Below are 11,805 nucleotides of genomic sequence, written 5' to 3' on the forward strand. Positions count from 1 at the left end.
TATTTCCTTGGTTGTTTGACGTTATGTATTTGGATGAAGGAAAAAGAAGATAAATATGCAGCTATTCAGAACTGGAGAAATTGAAGTATCTTATCCTCTTGATTCATCCTCAGCAGTGCATTTATACTCAATTCTCTAGTGGCACTTTCTCCCCTTAACTTTTGAACAAGGTTACCAAATTAAGGTCAAGTTCAGTATAGATTCAGGAAATATAAGACACATGAGTAATAAATATAGTTTATCTCATATCAAGCATCTAGTTTCTGCTCTTGTCAAACACTCTCAACATCATGAGTCAATTCAGTCTTCTGTTGTCTTCATTAGATCACAGAAGTCTGTATTTATTCTCAGGAACACTTGATATACATTTTTCCAAAAGATATAAAGTCATTTTTTAGAATATTCTTTATTTAAGTAACATGATAATAGTTGGGTTACAGTCACAAACAGAACACCCCCCTTCACCAGTGTAACATTCCCTATTCCCCCCTTCCCATCACCTGCCTGTATTCGGGACAGGCATTCTACTACAGTTATTTGTTTTTAAGTTCAGTAAATTGTATTTTTTCCCTTAAAGGATAAGAGTAAAAAAAACATAGTAAAGGTCTGATAGTGGCAATTGCCGTTATTTGCATAGGTCCAGAAAAATATGGGGAAAACGGAAAAAAAAAATCCTTGGCTTGATTACAAAAAGACCTCAGCCCAGAAGTTTACTGGCATAAGACCAACTCTGGGTTCCAGGCACCAGTCTGTCCAGCCCGAGTCATTCTCCATGGTCCCGGTGAAACTTTTTCACACTTTAGCTGTTGTTGGTATCAGGTTCTTATATTTAAAGATTCTGGATTCTGTGCATTTCTTTCATCCATGTCAGGCTGATGTGGAGCATCTTCTAGTTTCAGCATACCATTAAATGTGGAGCGATCTGCCCTATAAGCAGGATGTTGCTGAGTCGTCTGGGTGTTGAAAGCACTCTTCAAAGTCATTTTCTATCATTTCTAAAAATCTCTTAGTTAACTTCAGCATGCATAAAATTGGTTCTTTACAGTTAAAATTTATATGCATCTCCTACACATTTCACTCCTTTCTAACATCAATAATAAAATGTTAACTATAGAATCTGATGATAACCCATTTGTCTCTCCTAGGTTGGGTATAATAATTAGGCAATAATTCTATACTCAGGAAGCAAAACATTAAAAATCAAATGAGTAAACATTAAGAACCTTAAGAAATATATATGATGTTTCAAAGAAACACTGGAATTAACAAAATTATTTATATTTTATAATTTAAAATAAAGCTATCATTGGAAATATATTTCACAATAACTTCAATTTACTAAAGAAAGAAATGGAAGACCTTAGTAAATGGAAAAATAGCCAATGCTCATGGATTAGAGAATCAACATTGATAATTAATAGTTAATGCGATCCTCTACCAAATTCCAACAACGTTCTTAAAACATCTAGAAAACTAAATAATAACGTCTGTATGGAGACAAAAAAACTATCAATATACAAAGCTATGCTGAAAAATAAGAAATTGGAGGTATTTTATTACTGATTTTGTAACTGTATTTTAAAAATATAGTGATCAAAAATGCATGAAATAAAGGTAGGCTCTCTGCTCAATGGATTAATTGAATGACCAAGGGCAAAATCCACATATGTAGACAATTAATTTTCTATTATTTATTTTTTCTATTTTTTATAATGAGATCAAAGATGCAAACAAAGAGGATAAGGTAAAGTTACAGAGTGAAGACAATCACCCATAAACAGAATTCTTAGAAGAATTGCTGACACCTTAATTTTGAACTTTCAGTCAAAGAGCATTAAGAAAAATAAAACAAAACCAATAGAAAATTACTTTGTTCCTCAAGTTCCCAGATTGTAGTACATTATAACATTTCTTAGCAGTACGCAAAGCAAACTAAAGCCACAAAATGTATGTAACTCCTTTAACATTGTTTTACAGTTCCATGCACATGCATATTAGTTTAAGTTAACCTCAAAAGTTTAAGTGGGATTTTAAGGATTAGAGCACAGGTCTCAAACTCACGGACCAAGGGCCGTTTCCGGCCCTCCATACAACATTTTGTGACCCTGCCCTAGAGGAATATATTTTTAATATTTTCTCCAATATCTTTTTTTCTTTATTTAAACATCTTGATTACAAATATGGTTGTGATTAGGTTGCAGTCATGTAAAGAACAACCCCCTTCACCAGTGCAACATTCCCACCACCAATATCCCAAATCTCCCTCCATCCCACCCCACCCCCACTGTACCCTAGACAGGCTTTCCAGTTTCCTCATTTATTCACATGATTATGGTAGTTCTCAGTGTAGTTATTTCAATAACTGAACTCACAACTTTTTGTGGTGAGCTTCATGAAGTGAGCTGAAAGTTCCACCCCTCCTCTCATTGTCTGTAAGGATTGTTGCAAAAATGACTTTTATTTTTCTTAAAACCCATAGTTACAGTGAGACTATTTTATGTCTCTCTCTCCCTCTGACTTATTTCACTCAGTATGATAGACTCCATGTACATCCATGTATATGAAAATGCCATGACTTCATCTCTCCTGACAGCTGCATAATATTCCCTTGTGTATATGTACCACAGTTCTTTTAGCCATTACTCTGTTGAAGGGCATCTTGGTTGTTTCCAGAGCCTGGCTATTGTGAATAGTTCTGCAATAAATATAGGTGTGACAAAGGGGTTTTTGTATTGTATTCTTGTATTCCTAGGGTATATCCCTAAAAGTGGTATAGCTGGGTCAAATGGGAGCTCAATTTCCAGTTTTGGGAGGAATCTTAATATTGCTTTCCATAGAGGTTGGACTAGATGGCATTCCCACCAGCAGTGAAAAAGAGTTCTTTTCTCTCCACATCCCCGCCAGCACTGATTGTTCTCATTCTTTGTGATGTGTGCCAATCTCTGTGGTGTGAGATGGTATTGATTTGCATCTCCCTGATGACCAGTGATGAAGAGCACTTTTTCATGTGCCTTTTGGCCATTTGTATTTCTTTTTTACCAAAGGGTCTGTTCATTTCTTCTCCTAATTTTTGATGGGATTAGATGTTTTTATCTTATAAAGTTCTGTCAGTGCCCTGTATATTTTGGCGATTAACCCCTTATCTAATGAGTATTGGATGAATATTTTTTCCCACACGGTGGGTGGCTCTTGTATCCTGGGCACTATTTCTTTTAAGGTGCAGAAGCTTCTCAGCTTAATGTATCCCATCTGTTGGTCTCTGCTTTCACTTGCTTCGAGAGTACAATTTCCTCCTTGAAGATGCCTTTAGTCTCAATGTCATGGGGTGTTTTACCGATGTGTTGTTCTATATACCTTATGGTATCAGGTCTGATATCTGGGTCTTTAATCCATTTGGATTTTACCTTCATACATGATGTTAACTGGGGGTCTATGTTCGCTTTTTTGCAAGTGGCTAACCAGTTCTGCCAGCACCACTTGTTGAAGAGATTTTCCCTGCTCGACTTAGGATTTCTTGCTCCTTTGTCAAAAATTAGGTAACTGAATGTCTGGGGAACATTGTCTGAGAACTCAAGCCCATTCCACTGATCTGAGGGTCTGTCTTTATTCCAATAACATGCTGTTTTGATAACTATTGCTTTGTAGTATAGTTTAAAGTTAGGGAAAGTAATGGCTCCCATTTCCCTTTTCCCTAGGATTGCTTTAGCTATTCGAGGGTGTTTATTGTTCCACATGAACTTCATAAGTGTTTGATCCACTTCTTTGAAGAATGTCTTGTGTATTTTTAAGGGGGGTCGCATTAAATCTGTACAATGTTTTGTGGAGTATTGCCATTTTAATGATGTGAATCCTGCCAATCCATGAGCAGGGTATGTGTTTCCATTTCCATGTTTCCTCTCTTATTTCTTGGAGCAGGGCTTTATAGTTTTCTTTGTATAGGTCCTTCACGTCTTTGGTCAAGTTGACTCCAAGGTATTTGAGTTTGTGTGGCACTAATGTGAATGGGATTGCCTTCTTGACTTCCATCTCTTCCCTATCATTATTGGTGTATAAAAGGGCCTTTGATTTCTGTGTGTTAATTTTGTAGCCTGCCACCTTGCTGTATGAGTTATTGCTTCTAGAAGCTTTTTTGTAGAGTTTTAGGGTTTTCTAAGTAAAGTATCATGTCATCTGTAAACAGTGAGAACTTGACTTCTTCCTTTCCTATCTGGATTCCCTTGATGTGTTTTTCTTGCCTGATCGCTATAGCAAGAACTTCCAGTACTATGTTGAAGAGGAGTGGTGAGAGTGGACAGTCTTGTCTTGTACCAGAATTTAGAGGAAAGATTTTAGTTTTTCTCCATTGAGGATAATATTTACCATTGGCTTGTGGTAGAAGGCTTCAACTAGATTGAGAAAGGTTCCTTTCATTCCCATGTTGCTGAGAGTTTTTTTTTTTATCAAGAATGGGTGTTGGACCTTATCAAATGCTTTCTATGCATCTATTGATATGATCATGTGATTTTTATTTTTCTTCTTGTTGATGTTGTGTATGATGTTGATAGATTTACGGATGTTAAACCATCCTTGCATTCCTGGAATGAAACCTAATTGGCCGTAGTGTATGATTTTCTTGATGATACATTATATCCTATTTGCCAGGATTTTGTTGAAGATCTTTGCATCTGCATTTAACAGGGATTGTGGTCTGTCATTTTTTTTGGCAGCATCTCTGTCTGGTTTTGGTATCAAGGTGATGTTGGCTTCATAAAAGCTGTTTGGGAGTGTTCCCGTTTTTTCAATTTCATGGAAGAGCCTGGCTAGGATTGGTAGTAGCACCTCTTGAAAGGTTTGCAAGAATTCATTAGTAAGTCCATCTGGGCCTGGGCTTTTCTTTTTGGGCAGATGAATGATTACAGTTTCAATTTCTTCAATAATGATGAGGGTGTTTAGATATGCTACATCCTCCTTACTTAACTGTGGAAGGTTATAAGTGTCGACAATTTATCCATTTCTTCTAGGTTCTCATATTTAGTAGCATAAAGTTTCTCAAAGTAGTCTCTGATTACCCTTTAGATCTCTGCAATATCTGTAGTGATCTCCCCCTTTTCATTTCTAATATAGGTTATCAGGTTTCTCTCTCTCTTTCTTTGTGAGTTTTGCCAATGGTCTATCAATCTTGTTTTATTTTTTTAAAGAACCAACTTCTGCTTTCATTGACCTTTCAGATTGTTTTTTGGGTTCCACTTCATTGATTTCTTCTCTCAGCTTTGTTATTTCCTTTTGTCTCCCTATTTTTTGGGTCCTTTTGTTGAGCACTTTCTAATTCTATGAGCTGTGTCATTAAGGTATTCAAGTAGGCCCCTTCTTCCTTCGTGATGTGTGCTTGTAGAGCTATAAATTTTTCTCTCAGCTTTTGCTGTGTCCCACAGATTCTGGAAGTTTGTTTCTTTATTGTTATTTGTTTCCAGGAAAGTTTTGATTACCTCTTTGATTTCATCTCGGACCCACTGTTTGTTCAGTAGCAGGCTGTTTAATTTCCAATTGTTAATGTTTTTCTTCTGTGTGCCTTTGTAGTTTACACTTAATTTCAGAGCCTTGTGGTCAGCAAAGGTAGCCTGCAAGATTTATATCCTCTTGATTTTCTGAAGGTGTGTTTTATGTGTCAGCATGTAGTCTATCCTGGAGAATGACCCATGTACATTTGAGAAGAATGTGTATTCAGGTTTCTGGGGATGGAGTGTCCTATATATATCTACTAGTCCTCTTTCTTCCATTACACTTTTCAGGACTAGTATATTTTTTTTGGGTTTCAGTCTGGTTGACCTATCAAGTGTTGACAGGGCCGTGTTGAGGTCTCCCAAAATTATTGGTTTATTATTGATTTCTTCTTTCAGATTTGTCAGTAATTGTATTAGATAATTTGCTGGTCTCTCATTGGGTGCATATATGTTTAATAGTCTGATTTTTTTCCTGTTGCACATATCCCTTGATTAGTATATAGTGTCCATCTTTGTCCCTTACCACTTTTTGAGTATAAAGTTGGTGTCATCAGATATTAATATGGCCACCCCAGCTTTTTTAAGTGTGCTGTTCGATTGAATGATTTTCCTCCAGCCTTTGATTTTGAGTCTATGTTTGTTCTGACTACTCACATGTGTTTCTTGTAGGCAGCAGAAGGTTGGATTCATGTTTTTGACCCATTTTTCCACTCTTTGTCTTTCAGTTGGTGAATTTAGTCCATTGACATTGAGGGAGATGATTGTCATAGGATTTAATGTCATCTTTGTTGATAAGTTTGCTGTGTTTGTTGGTCTCTCTTGTCTTAAAGTAGACTTTTCCGGTTTTCCTTTAAGGCTGGTTTTTCATCTATGAATTTTCTGAGCTGTTGTTTATCCAGGAAACTATGTATCTCTCCTTCAAACCTGAACGTGAGTCGGGCTGGGTGCATTATTCTCGGTGAAGCACCCATTTCGTTCATTCTTCTCACAACATCCCACCACTATCTTCTGGCCTTGAGAGTTTCTTGTGACATGTCTTCTGTAAGTCTTAAGGATGCTCCTTTGAATGTAATTTCCTTTTTTATCTTGCTGCTTTCAGTGTTCTATTTCTATCTGTGGAATTTGTCATTGTAATGAGGATGTGTCTTGGAATGTTTTTCTTTGGGTCTATTTTAGCTGGTACTCTTCGTGCATGCAAGATTTGATTGCATGTCGTCTTTAACTCTGGGAGTATCTCTTTGATGATGTCTTTGACAGTTGATTCTTCCTGGAGATCTCCTACCTGGGCCTCTGGGACTCCAAGATTCTTATGTTGTTTCTGTTGAGTTTATCAAAGACTTCTATTTTCATCTATTCACATTCCTTGAGTACTTTTTCCATTGCCTGTTTTTTTGTCTTAAGGTTCTTTTCCAGTTTCTTCTGCTATGTTGAGTTATTCTGCATCTCATCTTCCAGCATGCCGATTCTGTCCTCAGCTGCTATTACCCTGCTGGTGAGGCCATCCACTGAGGTTTTCAGTTGAGCTACCATGTTTTTTAGATCTGTTATTTCAGTTTGGAGTTTTCTTCTTATTTTTTTCCTGATGATATTTATTTCATAAATGTAATTATTTTTCTAAAACATATTAAAATAGAAAACATGTTCTTTTGATCAATTTATACAAAGAAAATACCAATATAGTAATAAAAATACCGAAAAATATGAAAAGCACCAGAATATTAGAGAAATTACACTGGCAACAATCCTAGGAATATATTCTTGCAATTGTACAGTAAAGTGCTATTAAGTCCAGTCAAAATTAGTGGGAAGATATAAAACATCAAGATATTATGAACTTCAAGGTGATGTTAAACAGCAATTGGTACCTTTTGGTTTTCAGATCAAGCTATTTCATGAATGTTTTTGTGAAAAGTTATTTCCAGTCTTAGGTGAAAATAACTTCAGCATTGTTGGTCCTTGATAATTTAGTCATGAACAGGCAAATGCTATGATTAAAAAAGAATTTCATTGTACAAATTGTGACTAAAAATCAACAAGAACAGAATCCAATTCAATTTAATGAAAAAGATTAGTTGGGAGAATAATGAAAGTTTTTTGACGGTTTTTTGATCAATAGTTCCTTTCCAGCAATTCTGATTAGTCACATGTAATGCACACACGAACAGTAACATGCTATTAGATTCAACTAGCCAGACAGTAAGGAAGACTTGTGAGTTGCCATATTTTCATATGGAACATTAAAAGGACACTGTTAGGACAGTATAATTCCAGTCTTTACTGTTCTCTTATTTGCTACAGAACATGAAACACACACAGGCTTTGGGATCTGATTAACTGTATAAAAGTCAAGAATTTTGAACATGGACAGGGAAAGACTGTGCAGACACAGGGAATCACTGTGGATAGTACTTAGGGTGAACTGCAGTCACTTTCCTGTCCAGAGTTGGCAAACTGAAACACAAAAACCCAAATGAAGAGCAAGCATCAGAACAGTGTCCTTTTAAGGTTTTCTTTCCTCAGCCAACTGTGAAGGAATGTGACTGTATCCTTCATTTTCTGTTTTTATATATTTTTTGGGCTACATCCCTTGACGCTCAGGGGTTACTCCTGGCTATGTGCTCAGAAATCGCCCCTGGCTTGGGGGACCATATGAGATGCCAGAGATCGAAGCCAGGACTGTCCTGGGTCAGCCGCGTGCAAGGCAAATGCCCAGCTGCTTTGCTATTGCTCTGGCTCCTATATCCTTAATTTTTTATAAATCAATTATGAAATTATCAGCCTCTCAAGAAAGACACTTGGACTAAATACCTTAGAATAAACTAAAAAAATTTCCAAATAGAGCTCAATCAAAAACTCAGAATTTATTTCACAGTCAGACTAATATATATTATATATATATTATATTTATTATATTATATTATATTATATTATATTATATTATATTATATTATATTATATTAATTATATTATATTATATTATATTATATTTATTATATTATATTATATATATTGCTGCTGTTGTTGTTCAGATAAGAAATTTATATGTGAATCAACATGGAGTGAAACCAGTCAAACTGTTAAGAAAACTTATTTCATGAGTCTGTGTTCCTGTGATGTGTCTCTGTTTTAGAAATTTGGGCAATATCCCCAGAGTGATTTTCATAAAGGCTAAGTGAGTGTCCAGCATGACAATCAGCCCTAGGCTGAAGGGTTTAAAGCTCATTCTGAGTGGAGTTTCTCACTCTTTAATGAAGACCCGGCACTTGAGATTTGTTCCCTGCACCTCTATACCCACCCTGTGGAGGTACTTCAGTCTGCGGTTCAGTTTCTTTCTCATGGGTGTGTTTAATAAGGAACTCAAATGTCAACTCTATTTTTCTGCATCTAAATAACTTTCCCAAACATCTTCTAAGTCTTTGCAGTCAGAAAAAGGTGAGGATGGTGTCATGGGGCATCAGTGAAGCCAAAGGGGGGCTATTTGGCCAGTGAGCAGCATGTCAATGTATTGAAAGGGAGTTCCAAGAGGGCTTTCTTCCTTCAGGACACGAGTGACAGATTCAAAAGAAACGCAGCCCAACTTTGAGTTTTCTAAGTTCTACTCAGTAAGTGTACAGAAAAAGTCTGAAATTGAAAAGCAGGCTATTAAGGAATATGAATAAGAAACAAAGGCTGTTTGGCATTGAAAGTTTGACATTCTCGAAGAATATTAACTATCACCTAGAAGAAGTCATGCTCAAAATGACAAAAGTCATGACTTCCTTAAATTACTCTATTTCCCCTCCCCGCAATGTACATATTCTCTATTTACATAGTATAAAAAAGTGACTAAGTTGGCTTCACTCCCATACATACTTCTATGCTCCACAAAGTAAGCAGATTACATCTTTTGGCTGCAACAAAGCATATCAGAACTCTCAATTCAGCGAATATACATACATATATATATACATACACATTATGAAACTTAAGTTTAAAGACTATTCCCATCAAAAGGAAAAAACCCAATAAATTATATTTAAACTATTAATTCACATAACAAAATTGCCATATTAACTAGTGATAGCCTTTGAAAAGATCAGCTTCTTGAGCAATTCCTTATTCTAGCTGTTTATTTCAAGACATGTTTCTTTTCCTTTCTAGGTGGTTTGCAACACACTTCCTGGTGAAAGTGCACATGTGCAGCATGGTTAGCAGCCTGGTGAAGTTGGGGGATCTATTACTCTTTCCGCCTAATGAACGAAGAGTCTTGTTTCCTAGGGCGTACCACTTTCTTTAACTATACAACAAATAGAATAAAGAGATGACGAAAGCAAGCAAAAGCACAGCCACTGAGAGCAAGACCTGTTGGAACCACAGACAGCACTGCACTTGGTCTTCAAGCTTCCTATTACTTTCTAGTATACGACTGAGCTGTAGAGCGAAGTCTTCACTGACTTTGTCTAACTGGCCAAAAGAAGGATCCTTTAGTATGAGAGTGTTAGGCTTACTGCTCTCGATGACATGGCATCTCAACCTGTGCTCCATCACTTTGTTTCTCGGAACTTCCTTCCAGAAATTACTCAGTTCAGCTGTGCCTGTGCCACATGGCTGCTCCATTTCTGCAGCCATGATGAGAAAGCGGTCTTGGGCAGAGACAGTTAAACCTCCGTGGGGAGACACCACAATGTCAACTGAAGCTCCAGGGTCACAGCTGCTGTTGCTGGGCTTGACTCGGTATTTTTCTGGAGCTGTGGTTCGCACCTTAAAAGCCACAATATTTTTAGTCACATTTGTCAATATTATTAAGGTTTTCTTCTCTCCCAAGCCTGCACTTCCAAAATACAGTTCTTCTGCAGGGCTGATGTGTAGTAAGGGCCCTTTAAACACACTCAGTGGTTTCTTGACAGTTTTAATTTTGGAATCAACTTTTTCATTTTCTTCTCCTTCAGTAACATCGCTTTTTGTTAGACTGTTCAAATTTACCATTTTGGTAACTGCTGCTGGCTCCTCATTAGGAACTGTTTCCAAGTTTTCCTTACTATCACTTTCAGCGTCTTCTTTACTGGAGCATTCATCCTTACTGGTGAATGGCCCATTTTCACACAAAGAGGTCTGGAAGTCATCATCAACGAGAGGAGGGTAGCTGTATTTGAAAGGATCAGTTCCACCCATGTGCGGAGGCAGATACTCGACACTCACATAATCCTGTATATCACTTTTACCGGTAAACTTCAATAAGCTCACTGCCTCGGGACCTAACCAGGATTTCACAATTTTGAAAGCAGCATTCATTATCCAAGGCATATCAAAGATGACTATTTTTGAGACATAGTTTGGGTAGTAAATCTTAAAGCAGTTAATGATGAAACATACAAAGTCCATATCTATGCTGTTGAACCCCGTCTTGGACAGGTCAAACATCACCGTCACTGGTTTGCCATTTTCTTGCCGGAAATAACGCTCCAACCAGAAAGCTATGAGCCTCTTTTTGTCCATAATGGTTTTGCTGTCTTTTACATGATACTTCACCCTGATCCAGAACAACTTGTTGCCTTCTTTGTCATAACCATGGAGATAAATACCACCAATTTCCAGTAACCATTGAGGAATGGAAGATTCATTCAAATCGTTAACGGATATTTCTTTCCTCCACTGAAAACTTTCATCGATCATCTTCAGGGTCTCATCCACCACATCATGGCGCCAAATTAAGTAACTTTCAACCCAGCGATCATCCTGCTGCAGCCTTTCTAAGTCCCGGGCATCATACTTCTCTGGCTTATCTATCACAAACTCAGCTTCGAACCTCTGTCGGGTCTCCGAAATGAGTTTGGCTTTATTCTGGGCGTGACTGTCGGCCATGGTCACGGTTGAGGCTGTGATCGGAGTGCCCGGTGCTACTTCTCCCGGTGCCACTTCCCCCTCTGCTTCTGGAATATCACCGAGTTTTCTTATTTCTGTCTTTGTGTTCTGTTCAGATCGATCTATGCTTTGAGTTTTACAAACATCTTCCTTATTTCTATTCTAAACTCCTTATCTAAGAGGTTAATCAGATGGTTGGAATTTTTTAGGTCATCCGCACTATCGTCTTCATTCTCTGTGCATGGTGTTTGCCTGCGAGGTTTCTCCATTGTCATGCTTGTAGTGTGATTTTTTCTGCATTTTGTAGTGGGGTTCATTGGTTAGAAAGAGTGCACGGTGCAATGCGAAGCAGAGCTGCCATGCTCTTCTGGAGCCTCTGGGAGAGCAATTTTTCTGGGCCCTTTTCGGCCCACTCCCAAGAGGTTCAGGAGACAGGACAGTGGAAAAACACGCACAGGCAACACTTAGAGTTTCTCACAGTCTC

General features: G+C 37.5%; 1 protein-coding gene across 1 annotated transcript; it reads right to left on the reverse strand.

The window, feature by feature from the left end:
* Positions 1-8,509: 8,509 nt before the first annotated feature.
* Positions 8,510-11,395, reverse strand: LOC126006065 (motile sperm domain-containing protein 2-like). Its single transcript, XM_049771392.1, has one exon. It carries the CDS (start codon positions 11,319-11,321, stop codon positions 9,753-9,755), a length of 1,569 nt encoding a protein of 522 aa, XP_049627349.1. The 5' UTR covers positions 11,322-11,395; the 3' UTR covers positions 8,510-9,752.
* Between the last annotated feature and the right edge of the window lie 410 nt (positions 11,396-11,805).

The sequence above is a fragment of the Suncus etruscus genome, chromosome 4, assembly GCF_024139225.1.
Source record: "Suncus etruscus isolate mSunEtr1 chromosome 4, mSunEtr1.pri.cur, whole genome shotgun sequence".
NCBI lineage: Eukaryota > Metazoa > Chordata > Mammalia > Eulipotyphla > Soricidae > Suncus > Suncus etruscus.